The sequence below is a fragment of the Brassica oleracea genome, chromosome C8, assembly GCF_000695525.1.
Source record: "Brassica oleracea var. oleracea cultivar TO1000 chromosome C8, BOL, whole genome shotgun sequence".
NCBI classification, from domain to species: Eukaryota; Viridiplantae; Streptophyta; class Magnoliopsida; order Brassicales; family Brassicaceae; genus Brassica; species Brassica oleracea.
The window spans coordinates 19,637,629-19,650,498 of NC_027755.1; the positions used below are offsets into that span (position 1 = coordinate 19,637,629).

The 12,870-nt window shown below is 42.0% G+C and overlaps 1 protein-coding gene across 1 annotated transcript; it reads right to left on the reverse strand.

The window, feature by feature from the left end:
• Positions 1-1,310: 1,310 nt before the first annotated feature.
• LOC106308878 lies at positions 1,311-1,900 on the reverse strand. Its single transcript, XM_013745984.1, has 2 exons — positions 1,760-1,900; positions 1,311-1,712 (listed from the first exon to the last, which is right to left on the reverse strand). Exons 1-2 carry the CDS (start codon positions 1,898-1,900, stop codon positions 1,311-1,313), a joined length of 543 nt encoding a protein of 180 aa, XP_013601438.1.
• Positions 1,901-12,870: the final 10,970 nt, after the last annotated feature.

Below are 12,870 nucleotides of genomic sequence, written 5' to 3' on the forward strand. Positions count from 1 at the left end.
TTGCTCCAAAACGAGTTTAAAACCGTTAAAAACACGGAATATCAACTATTTCCCTCCACATCAAAGCTAAGCCTCCACTTTTTCTGGTTGGCTCCACAATATGTAGATCATGATAGCCCAGATGCCCAACCACATTCTCCAAATATTTTCTTCCATTCTTGGTCTCATTGAGGAATATTATCTCCGGGAAATACTAACCACGTATTTCCCTTAGATGTCGAACTGTAGGGATATTCCCCACCCCTGACAGTTCCAACTCAATATTCTCATTGAGATTTCAAAGGGTTGGTATTAACCATCAACCCTTCTTTCAAAAGTTATCCACTTGCACCAGCCTTTTTCAAAGTAGAGTGAGTTGGGACATAGTCTGTCACTTGGACAGAGTGAGCTGTCACATGGACAGAATGAGTATGTTCACCTTCTGAGTGAGCACCAGAGCTGGAGGATACTCTACCGAGTCTGTGAAAGACGCTTGGAGCCTCCAAACGCTCTGAGATTGGCCTCTTCCTTTGCTTTTTTGAGGTTCGTTCATCACTGGAAGAGTCTTCTGTCATCCCGATGGCTTATTCTTCTTCTTTTTTGCTGACTTGACTCACGTGAGATAACGATCTCAGGGGGTGGTGAGAGGTCTCCCAGCCTAGCAAAGACAGAGGACATTCCTTCTTCTGTGGCTCGCACCTTAGAAAGCACTAGATCAGTTTTTTTTTTCCTTCTGACGATCCTCTTCTTCCTTTTTTTCTTTACTTCCAGTACCTAGTTCGCTCGAGTGAGGTGAGGAGCCTAATCTTTGGAAAACCGTTGGTGAAACAGTCAAATTCCTGGAGGAAAAGCCTGCTGATCGGTCTTCCTCAGAAGCCTTTTTCTCATGAGATTTCGTTTTTCGGAGGGAGGATTGAATAGAGTCCCCCACACTGTTGGAACTGCCGCCTTCTGTTGCTTTAGCAGCTTCAGGAGTCTCCTTCTTCCTCCAGACAAGTTCTTGTGTCGAGTTGCTCTTCTTAGCATAACCTCAAGGTCGATGGGGAGAAACTCTTGATGTTCTTCTTTTTGGGGTCCTTGTGGGGTCTCTTGATGTTCTGCGACCCAAAGATGGAGTCTTTTTCTTTTCCTTCCACCATGACTGCTTTGCCTTTGTCTTTTTCACTTGCCTAAGAGTGGGAGTTTCTCATTCTACTTGGTCCCTCTTCTAGAGCCACTGCTTGGTCTTTAGCATGTATCCTCAGAGGGAAAATGTTGCGGTCATGCGTCAACCTTTTACAGGTAAAGCAGACTTTGAAGAGTTTTTCATACTCAAGCTTAGTGGAGATTGCTTATCCCGTCTTGAAATTTGCAGTATTTCGAAACTGAAGAGGAGCATCAGCCTTAATCCAAGCGTGTGCTCTAACATATTCCACTGAGTCTGAGTTTTTTGCATGAAGCTCAACTTTATCCACTTTTCCCAATGGTGAGATGAGTCCTTCAACAGCTTGCTTCTTGAGGAGGTGAATCGGAATACCACATATCCTTATCCAGAAGGGAATGAGGTTGAGGAAGTCTGGCCCTGGGCTTGGTGTCCACTGATCCATGGAGACGATCCAGCCATTAACAAACCACAGACCCCTTTCCAAGACAAATCTGAGGTCTCTATCACACTGGAAGATGAACTGCGCCCTGTTGTCTCCAACTCCACGACCTTTAACTCGGTCCTCAAGACCCCAAATCGGGGGTAATGCCTTCACAAGTCCCCCACCTTATGGACTGTCGGGTTGGGACACCTTACAACGACGCTCATAGTATTTTCTTCAATAAGGTCATTGTTTTCTAGATCTGGGATGTCCACCGGTTCTCCTTCGCCGAGAAGATTACGCTCCTTCAACTCCTTCATTAAGGACATCTCTTTCTTCTTCTTCGGTCGATACATCCTTGTATGCAGAGGCGTTTATAGAGCAGGAAACCACACAGGTTTAATGAGAACTTCGCACCGATTTATGGAGGAAGTTAGTGAGCTAGATTTATCGAATAGAGTAGATCTGGAGAGATTGTCGAGTTGTTAGGAGAGACTGAACCTTCACTTCGAAACACTTTCTCCCTATGAGCATCGACACCGTGATGAAAAATGAGCAGAGAAGGATCAAAGATCCACTCTGAATGAAGCTAGGTGAGTAGATATTGATCTAGGGAAGTCGCCGTCTCAGAGAGAAAACCCTAGCCATTTTTTTCCATTAATATCAACGACCTATACCATGTTGACTGGTTACCATATATTATTCCTCAAAATATATTGAACACATTTAATGCCGTGTGGTCATTGCATACATAACCTATAATTTGGGTAACACTGTAACAGTAACCACTAACCAGTCAACACGTTGTTTGTTTTCACTGAAACCAGTCCACACGTTTTAAATAATAAAACAAGCGCATAAAACAGCCAATCAGACATGACACGATTTTTCTGAATCGTTTTTTTTTTTGTTTTTAACTTAACTCTAAATTGATTTTTTTTTTAAATCTGTCTAAAACATACAAAAACCGATCAAAGTGTTCATTTAAACAACCATCTTCTATAAAATTCTATAAAACGCGTAGCAGACGTCTAACGATTTTTGTAACATTAGAAAATATTGTGTGTTTTGGGTTTGCTTTTATCTGTTGGATTGGATTTTCTGCAAAGTGAACATAACTTGACAAGTTAACATTATTGATTCCAACTAATTAATGAATGAAAAGTTCATTATACATATTTATACTGTAGAATTTAAGATAATATCTCTGTCGAAAAGTATTATGTTAGCCGTGTTCGTTTCTTAGCCGCAAGACGAAGCGGCAGCGACCAAAAATTAAACGGGAATCATGTCAACACACAACACCCATGACCGCAGCGGCAATTAACAACACGCAACACCGATGACGCAGGGGCAGTAGAAGGGACGCTGAAAATTCTAGCGGCACCGGCGTCAAGTTTTTTGTGTCTCCGGAATTGGCGGTTACTTTAGCTTCAGATTCTATTATTTTGATCATCACCACCGTGCTTTTTCTTGCCGCAGCGGGAGCGTCTTGCGGTTAACAAACGAACACGGCTGTTAACTTTTAGGCGAAAGTCGAAAACCTCATGGTCAAGTTGAAGTCAACGCAGCCAACAAAATAAATCCAAAATTAAATGAACGCATACTCTCTTGGGGGGTTCGTGTTGGACTGCATATTTCGTTGGACCAGAGTGTTCCAAAATGAAATACCAAAAGTATTTTTATAGTTGTATTTCTAATTATAAATTACTCAACATTCAACAAAAAGGAACATGTTCAAAACGAAAGGTCGATAATTGGAGGGGGTAAGAGGAACCAGACACCAATTGAGAAAATTACAATGTCTCTCCTTACTTTAAACTATAGTTTTATCAGCATTACGTGCGGATTGTATATCATAAATTTTTATTTTTAAAATTCTACTTAGAATTGGAGAGCTTGTTAAAGAAAAAAAAAATCAAAATTTGAATGTTTAAATGCTTGTTGGAGATGTTGTTAACTAAGATGAGTCCAAGATCTATTGTAGCTGAGAACATTTATGTAGATGCAAAGATCAGATGGACGTTCTGATACAGACGCAAGTACAGCAGCGAATGAAACAGAGTCTACAACAGAGAAGTGTACGTGCGGATGAACAAGTCAAGATGAAGATTGCGACTTGAAGAATGGATTGCGGATCAAGGCTAAGTTGATACAAAGATTTCTTGGGGAGCAAGCTTGAAGAGATTCACTGTTGGGGTCAAAAATGGTTACGAAGAAGATAACGTCCAAATCCTCGAAGAAGAAAAACGTAGAAAAATTCTTCGACAAATATATTTTCGAAATAGATTCTTCTTTACGAAAAACCTTTGCGGAAGAAACGCAAATCATCGGACAAGAGCTCGAGAAGGATCGTTACGCAGCGACCAAACGCGTGCTCCGCTCGGTCGCTACGTAGCGACCGAGTTCGAGCCAAAGCTCAGTCGCTACATAGCGACCAAACGCCCATTCCGCTCGGTCGATACGACATCAGTCCATGCATTCTCGTCTACCCTTCGATGCTATCTCTCGAATACCGTAGCGAACCCATCTCACGTTCCCCGCCATTTCTAAGTTATCAATCAAACTTTACTGTAAAAACCGCGGAAAGTTCATTCTTTATCGAAAGAAGCCGTAATAAACGCTTCGAGTCGAGAGACGGCCCAAATGGACCTAAGACACGACTCGTGGCCCAACTTACGATTTCTTAACCAACAGCCCGTAAACCGCATGTCGGTTTACGCTTGGTCCGCAAGGGAAGATAAATGTCAAGTTTCCGCGGATAAATACGAAATTTTGAAGATAATTACGAAGATCGGAAAAAATGGAATATCTCCATTTTTATGCTATGGCGGCTTAAGGGCAGAAGAGGAAAGGCGTAAACCGACCTTGGAGTCAGTATATAAGGGGTCCTAGGCGAGAGACATGGAGGAGGACTTTTTCAGAGAAAACTTAGCACTTAGAGCAATTAGGCATATTTCCGTTTTTGTTATCCGAGCTGTGACTCAACTAGGTCATTGTCGTCTTAGGGTTTTAGAACTAGAAATCTCGCCGACAGCTCTCGTAGCCCAGGCTCTTACATTGTTGTAACGCTCAAGCGCGAATTCGGAATAAGATCTACTTTGCTCTCTTTTCGATTTCTTATACTTTATCGTTGTCATTATTGTGTTCTGATTGCTTGGCGTGTGGTATTAGCAGATATCCGGGACCTCTGGGAAATTAGGTTTTTCCTAGTTTCCTTATTTAAACGGAAATCGACAGTGCGAATTTCGGTTCCCACATTCACCTTAGAGAAGGGAGATCTCAAAATGGAAGTTTTCTAAAAGACTTTGGAGAGGTTTTAGGGAACTTGCCATATTTGGGTAGATAGGGAATATTGGGTACATAGGCGTGGATAGCCGACTTGGCTGTATTGTATATATAGTCACATTCGACATGTGGATTAGGGTTGGCGAGAGAATTGTATTCTTAGCATAAGAGTGGAGTTCACTAAGCTTGGAAGCGAGTGAATAACACTAAGGGCTAAGGGGTAGAGGTCCTAGAGATCGTGTATTCGATCTTAGGACGTGTGAGGCTAGGGGAGCAAGTCAAGAAGGGTCTTGATCTTGTTCGAGTTTTGTTTAAAGAGATACTTGTAAGTTCGCTTTAAAAGAATACTAGTAATAACACATATCTTTGTAGAGATATTCTCTGATGTACTATGTGCTTCACTCTGTGAGTTAGTTATTGCATTTACAAGTGGTATCAGAGTAGTCACCCGTCCGATTATATAACATGTGAGATCCTACGGAAGAAATGGAGAACTATCATGAGCTAGTGTCAAGCACAAGGGTGATGTTGGATGGATCCAACTACGGACTTTGGAAGTCACGAATGAGGTCTATCATTCGAGGGAAATGCCATGGCGTGGAAATCTGTAACAACTGGATGGTCAGAACCAAAGGCTAAGGACGAGAATGGTGTTGAATCCAACAAAGAAGAGGAACTTTGGACCGAGACAGAACTCAAAATGGCAAAGTACAACTCCAGAGCACTTTCGTTTGAGCTGATTCAAGGATATGAGACCGCCAAAGAAGCATGGGAAATACGGCAAACTCACTTCGAAGGAACGTCAAAAGTGAAGAGCTCACGACTGGATTATCTAGCATCCAAGTTTGAAAATCTCAAAATGGGAGAAAGTGAATCAGTTGAAGAATTCAGCTCACAGCTCAGTGGCATAGCTCAGGAATCCTTGGTATTGGGAAAGAAATATAAGGATAAGAAGCTGGTCAAGAAGTTTCTAAGGTGTCTACCATCTAAGTACACCGCATACAAGGCAGCTATGTCAGTTTAACTGAACACAGATGAGATAAGCTTTGATGAAGTAGTAGGGAAGCTGAGAGCACATGAAATGGAAATTGACGGAGGAAAGAAAGGAAAGGGAGTTGCACTAGTATCACAAGAGTCAGATGACAGAGAAGATGACAATGATCCAGTAAGTATGCTTGTTAGGCGATTTGACAGAGTCCTTCGTAGAGCTGAATCAGGTCAGAGAAGAGGAAGTACATCACAACGTGCTGCAGAAGGTGAGAAACGAACATCTGAGTCAGAAAAGAATGATCATAAAGCGGAGATTCAGTGTCATGAGTGCAAGGGGTATAGACATTACAAAACTGATTGTTCAACTGTTCGAAGGAGAGAAATCAAGTGCTACAAGTGCAAAAGAATTGGACACACTCAGCTGGAATGTGTCAACGATCAGAAGAGGAGACGTGAAAAATTTATGATCGGAATTGATGAGATAGACTCAGAAGAAGACAGTGATGAAGAGGAGCTGGCTAACTTCGTAGCATTCATTGGCATCAAAGAGTTTGTGGAAGGAGAAACTGATACTGATGATGATCAGTCAAGTGCAGATGGTGATGATGGAATTAGCTATCAAGAACTGTGTCAGACGGTAGTACAGATTGGTAAGGAGAATCTATGTCTCAAAAAGGAGAAAAGCTGGCTAGAAGACACGGTGATAAACCTCAGGAAAAAACTTGATGATGAAAGAAAGAAGGAGGCAAGTACCTCAAATCTGAAAAAGGAGAATGTACGACTTGCTGTTCATATTGAGGTACTAGAGAAACGAGTGAAAGACGAGAAGGCTCGATGATCAGACTTAAATGCCAAGCTGGAACATCATTACAAAACTGTCAGAATGCTCACTGGGTCAAGGAACTTGATAAAATCTTAAGTCTGGGAAGACAGGTTCAGACTTCTCGAGGTCTAGGATACACTGGGTATGAAAAGAGTGATACAGAACCCATCAAATTTGTGCCAAGCTCCAACTCCACAGGGAGAACAACAACTGAAGGTACTACCTCAAAGACTGGTGCTGAGAAAGTTAAGAATCTCCAGAAGGTGGGACGATCAGAGATTTAGCAGGAGAGAGGATGTTACTACTGTGGAAAACCGGGTCACATCAAGAAGAAATGCTATCACTTTCAGGAAAAAGTAAATCAGTTTCTGAGACAAGGAAGGTACTGGTGGAATGGCTCACGAAATCAAGTCTGGGTCAGAAAATCTGACTTAGGACGAACAACAGTGAACTCAACTAAACGATCTAATCACAGAGGTCCAAGATGCAGCATGACACTTGTATCAGAAGCAGTGGCATTGATATCCAAGTATGAAAATCCATGGTACTTCGAGAGTGGTTGCTCTCGTCATATGACAGGAACACGCAAGAATCTCAGAGAGATAAAGCCGTTGAAAGGAGGTAGAGTCACATTTGGAGATGAAAGCCAAGGAGAAATCAAAGGCAAGGGAATGACTGTTGAAACCAAACCACCTCTGAAGGATGTGTTCTTAGTCAAGGGATTAAAATCAAACCTAATCAGCATCAGTCAATTGTGCGATGAAGGGTTGATAGTTCACTTTACAAAGAGAGAGTGCAAAGCCATGGATAAGGAAAGCAGAGTCACGCTCCATAGAGTACGATTTGCTAACAATTGCTATGTATGGCAGAGTGCACAACAGTGCTTTGTTGCACATGATGAAACAAGTCTGTGGCATCAAAGACTTGGTCACATGAACATGAGGCATATGACCAACATCATCAGAAAAGGTGCAGTCAGAGGCATTCCTCAACTGGAGGAAACAGAGAAGACTGTATGCGGACCGTGCAATCAAGGAAAGCTGGTCAAAGTTCAACACAAGATGATTCAAGATATTCAGTCAAACTATATGCTTGAAATGGTACACATGGATCTCATGGGTCCTATGCAGATAGAGAGCATAGCAGGGAAGAGGTATGTTCTAGTTCTGGTTGATGACTACTCAAGGTTTACATGGGTCAGATTCATTCGTGAAAAGTCTGATACACTGGAAAGATTCAAGATCTGGGCTCTTCAAGTTACAAATGGGAAGAGACGACTGAAGCAGATTCGCAGTGATCATGAGGGAGAATTCCAGAATGAAGCCATGAGTAATTTCTGTGGACAGCACGGAATAGTTCAACAATTTGCTGTCCCTAGAACTCCTCAACAAAATGGAGTAGTAGAAAGGAAGAACCGCATACTTCAGAGTCTACAACTTGAGGTTCGTGATGATCATGAAGTCAGTAAATTTTGTGTTCGATGATGTCACAGCAGTGGAATGGGAAAACGATGAGGAACAGAAGAAATCTACGCCAACAGATGCATCAAAGGACCCATCAACTGAATCAATGAATGACACAACAACTTCCTCAGAACTGACTCAGGAGACAATCACTCCAAACATTCACAAAAATCACTCATCTAGCGATCTCATTGGGAATGTGAATGAAGGGAGAAGAACAACAGGTATGAAGATCAACTTCAGAAATGGTGCATTCAACATGCTTTGTCTCAAACATTGAACCAAAAGATCACACCAAAGCACTTTCGGATGAGTTCTGGATTCAAGCCATGCAGGAGGAAATAGAGCAGTTCATCAGAAATGATGTGTGGGAGTTGGTGGAGAAGTCATCTGATGGTCACATAGTTGGGACTAAGTGGATCTTCAAGAACAAGATTGATGAGAATGGAGTTGTGGTCAGAAACAAAGCAAGATTAGTGGCTCAGGGGTATTCGCAAATCGAGGGAGTTGATTTTGAAGAAACATTCGCTCCAGTGGCTAGATTGGAGTCTATCAGATTGTTCATTGGAATGACATGCATCATGAACTTCACAATTAACCAAATGGATGTCAAAAGTGCATTTCTGAATGGGATACTGTCTGAAGAAGTATATGTGCATCAACCAAAGGGTTTTGAAGACGCAACTAATCCTGAGTACGTATACAAACTCAACAAAGCTCTATACATGTTGAAGCAAGCACCTCGAGCATGGTATGAAAGGTTGACCAACTTTCTGGTTGACAAAGGTTACATCAGAGGAAGTGTTGATAAAACACTATTTGTGCTGAAGAACAAAACAAGAATGTTGGTGGTTCAGATCTATGTTGATGACATCATTTTTGGAGGAACATCTAAACAACTTGTAGATGGTTTCACTCGAGACATGATCAAAGAGTTTGAGATGAGCATGGTGGGAGAGTTGAAATATTTCCTCGGGTTACAAATACAGCAGACAGAGGAAGGTGTGTTCATCTCACAAAGTACCTATGCAAAAGCACTACTGAAGAGATTTCAACTAGATCATTGTAAGGAGGCACAAACTCCGATGAGCTCGACAAACAAGAGTTGCAAAGATGAGGAGGGTGAACCAGTAGACACGAAGCTGTACATAGGAATGATCGGGAGCTTACTATACCTTACAGCTAGTTGACCAGATCTAAGTCTGAGCGTGGGGATATGTGCTAGGTATCAGGAAAAACCAAAGAAGTCTCATCAGGAGGCAACTAAGAGAATCATTCGATATGTCAAAGGCACGACTAACCTTGGGATCTACTACTCAAAGGGATCAAATGGAAATCTTGCTGGATACTGCGATGCAGATTGGGCAGGAAGTGTAGACGACATAAAGAGTACCAGTGGAGGATGTTTCTTTCTCGGAAACAACATGATTGCCTAGTTAAGCAAGAAGCAGAACTCTGTATCATTGTCTATCGCAGAGGCGGAGTACATTGCTATAGGGAGTTGTTGCACATATCTGATGTGGATGAAGCAAATGTCTACTGACTATGGCATGGATATTGGATCATTTCTGGTCTACTGTGACAACAAGAGTGCAATTGACATATCAAAGAATCTGGTGCAACACTCAAGAACCAAGCACATTGACATTCGACATCACTTTATCAGGGAACTAGTCGATGAACAACAGGTAGTGATTGAACACGTTATCACAAAATTACAAATAGATGATCTTTTCACTAAACCTTTAGATCTTAACCGTTTTGTTACTCTTCGAAACTCCATTGGGGTTTGTGAGATGTAACAAGTTTGTGAAAGTGTACATGGGATAACAGAAGAGCTGATGCAGAGGCACCAAAAGTTCAGATTTTGTCTTACATCAGAAGCGAGTAGTGGAAAAGAGCTGCCAAATATGCCGTCATAATCTCAAAAAGTACAGGTTTCGCATCGAGAGAGCAATCAAGAAACAAGGGGAAGAAGATGTTTTATGTCTCCCATCATCAAAAAGGGAGCACAAGAAAACTCTTACAAAAGAAAAGAGAAAAAGAAAAAGAAAAGACAAGAAAAAAAAGAAGAAGAAAAGAAGTAACAATTCCCAGCTCTTTCATGACGAATAAAGGTTGAAAACTGAGTCAGGACATGATAAAGGCATATTTGTGCGAAAGCTAGACATGAAATAAGTATGCTGATCAGATGATGATCTAGTAGAGCAGAAGAGTGCATATGTAGCAGAAGCTATGTCATCCTCTGGATCACTCGACGAACAGTTGTCAAACGGGAAAAGGTAAAACAAAAAGTTTGAGTACTTAAAAATTAAAAATTAACCTGTGTGACACATGTTCTATCATTGCTTGCTTGTTTAATGTACTAATGGTTCATTTGCCTAAGTGGTTGTGTCAGCAAAAGTCATTGAGTAAATGTTACCAATCTATGTCATCGAGTGTCACAGTGGAACAGTGAAGATTCAGTCCGATCAAGTCATAAGTGGGCAATACGTGTCGACATCAGAGAAAAGGGAAGAGAGATCGTGTGAGCCTAAATGGAAGATTTCAAATTTTTGAAATTTGAAAAACTTCCATTTTGGAGAGAGTGGGAAATATGGCGAATATCCCAAAAAGGTCATGGGGTAATGCACCAAAAAGGAAATGATCATGGGGTAATGCACCAAAAAGGAAATGATTACCCCTTGATAAACCCTAGACGCCAACTTTTTTCTCTCACAATTCTCTTTGCTTAAAGGTCCCAAAATAAAGAAAAACTCTCTCTCTCTCTCTCTCTCTCTCAAGAAATCATGTCGATGAACAAGAACACCTCCGCCGCCGGAAAATCCTCAAACCCACCACTGCTGAGTCTTGTTGATTATTCCGATGATGAAGAACAGACGACTCCACAGAGAAGTCAAACATCCCAGTCTAGATCTGATGTGTTCAGAACTGCAACTGAGCACCTCAACACAGAATCAGACGCTGACTTAGATCCAGCAGAGCCTCACATCGAGGATGAACAGATGACAGAGAAACAAGAACATGCAGAACCAATCATCGAACCAACTCAGGTTGAGACTCCCGCTGAGAACGACTCGGAAAAAGGAGATGAGTCAGAGAAGACTGAGTCAGAAGACGTTGAAGAAGTTGAAGAAGTTGATGTTGAGGATGTGGAGCTGTTGATCAACATAAAAAAGCAGGCCAAAAGCAAGAAAAGGAAGGCTCCAACATCGATTCAAAGAAACAACCCTGTGAGAAAGACAGCGAGAAAGTCTACCTCATCTGTCGCGGAGACTCAGATAGCTGCACCACCAATTATGGCAGAAGGATCTTCAACAAGGGTAACAAGGAAATCAGTGAACGCAGATCTTGTAGCTGAACAGAGGTATGAGAGTTTCTCCTCTAGAGAAATCATACCAGAAAGATCGGTTGATTTGAATGCTGAAGATACCTGGGGATCTCTTGATATCATCAAGAAAGATCGCCTAGAGAGAACTGTCTCAGGTCTGGTTGGGTACATTCCAGAAATTGTGAAGAAGTTCTATGCTGCACTACCTGGAGAAATTACCAGAGCATCCAAGGAGAGGGTAGAAGTAACTGTTCAAGGCCGTAGGTTTGAATTCTCTCCAACCAAGATCAATGAGTACGTAAGTCTCATGCCTCTATCGGAAGAAGAAGTAAAAGCTGATGAGGCGGCTGATGAACTCACAATTGATGATTTGGCAGAATTCCTAACAGAAGGCACATTGAGTCTCAGGAATCTTACAACGCGATATCTGTCTCCGTGTAAGGCTGCGCTTGTGATCCTCTCAGTATACAACTAGGTGCCATCCTCTCACAAGAATGTTGTATCAGCTGATCGTGCTCGACTCATCTACAAGATGTTTCACGAAATAAGAGTTGATGTTGGAGAGATGTTCTATGCTCAGATCCTGAATCTAGCAGTGCTTCAGAAAGAGGGAGGAAAGAAAGATACGCGCTGGCTGATTCTTCCTCGCACAATCTTTGGGGTCCTTCAAACTCATTCGAAGTTGGAGAGAAAGCCAAGGGAGAAACTTTCTCCTGTAATCCCATACAAGAAGGATGCTCGTCTGGGGGAGATTTATCTCAAGAATCAAGAGGAAGAACGAGAAGCTGCAAAGAAGGCTCAGAGGCAGGCTAAGAAGAAAGGGAAAAATGCATCAACATCAATGGCAGCACCTTCTTCTAGACCAACCCCAAGCACACCTCGATCTGAGAGGACTGCTCCTTCTGGGTATGTGCCACCGAGACAGTGTTGGAGTCAAAAACGGTTACGACAAAGTTAACATTCAAAACGTCCGAAGAAGAAAACGAGAACTTTCTTCGACAATTACTTTTTCGAAATAGATTCTTTCTTACGAAAAATTTGCGGAGGAAACACGAGACTTCGGACAAGAGCTCAAAAAAGGTCGCTACGTAGCGACCGAGCTCTTCCGAAACGTCGATACGACATTAGTCCATGCATTCTCGTCTACCCTTCGATGCTATCTCCCGAAGACCGTAGCGAACCCATTTCATGTTTCCCGCCATTCTAAGTCATCAATCAAACTATACGGTAAAAACCACGGAAAGTTCATTCTTTATCGAAAGAAGCCGTAATAAACGCTTCGAGTCAGAAGACGGCCCAAAGGGACCTAGGACATGACTCGAGGCCCAAATTACGATTTCTTAACCAATAGCCCGTAAGCCGCATGACGGTTTACACTTGGTTCGCAAGGAAAGATAAATGTCAAGTTTCCGCGGATAAATACGAAATTTT

Bases quoted from the DNA above. Each gene is read 5' to 3' on its own strand.
- LOC106308878 (XM_013745984.1), bottom strand. From the start codon at position 1,900: ATGTATCGACCGAAGAAGAAGAAAGAGATGTCCTTAATGAAGGAGTTG. The intron at 1,713-1,759 runs GTAAGGTGTCCC...GGACTTGTGAAG, and splicing joins AAAATACTATGAGCGTCGTT to GCATTACCCCCGATTTGGGG.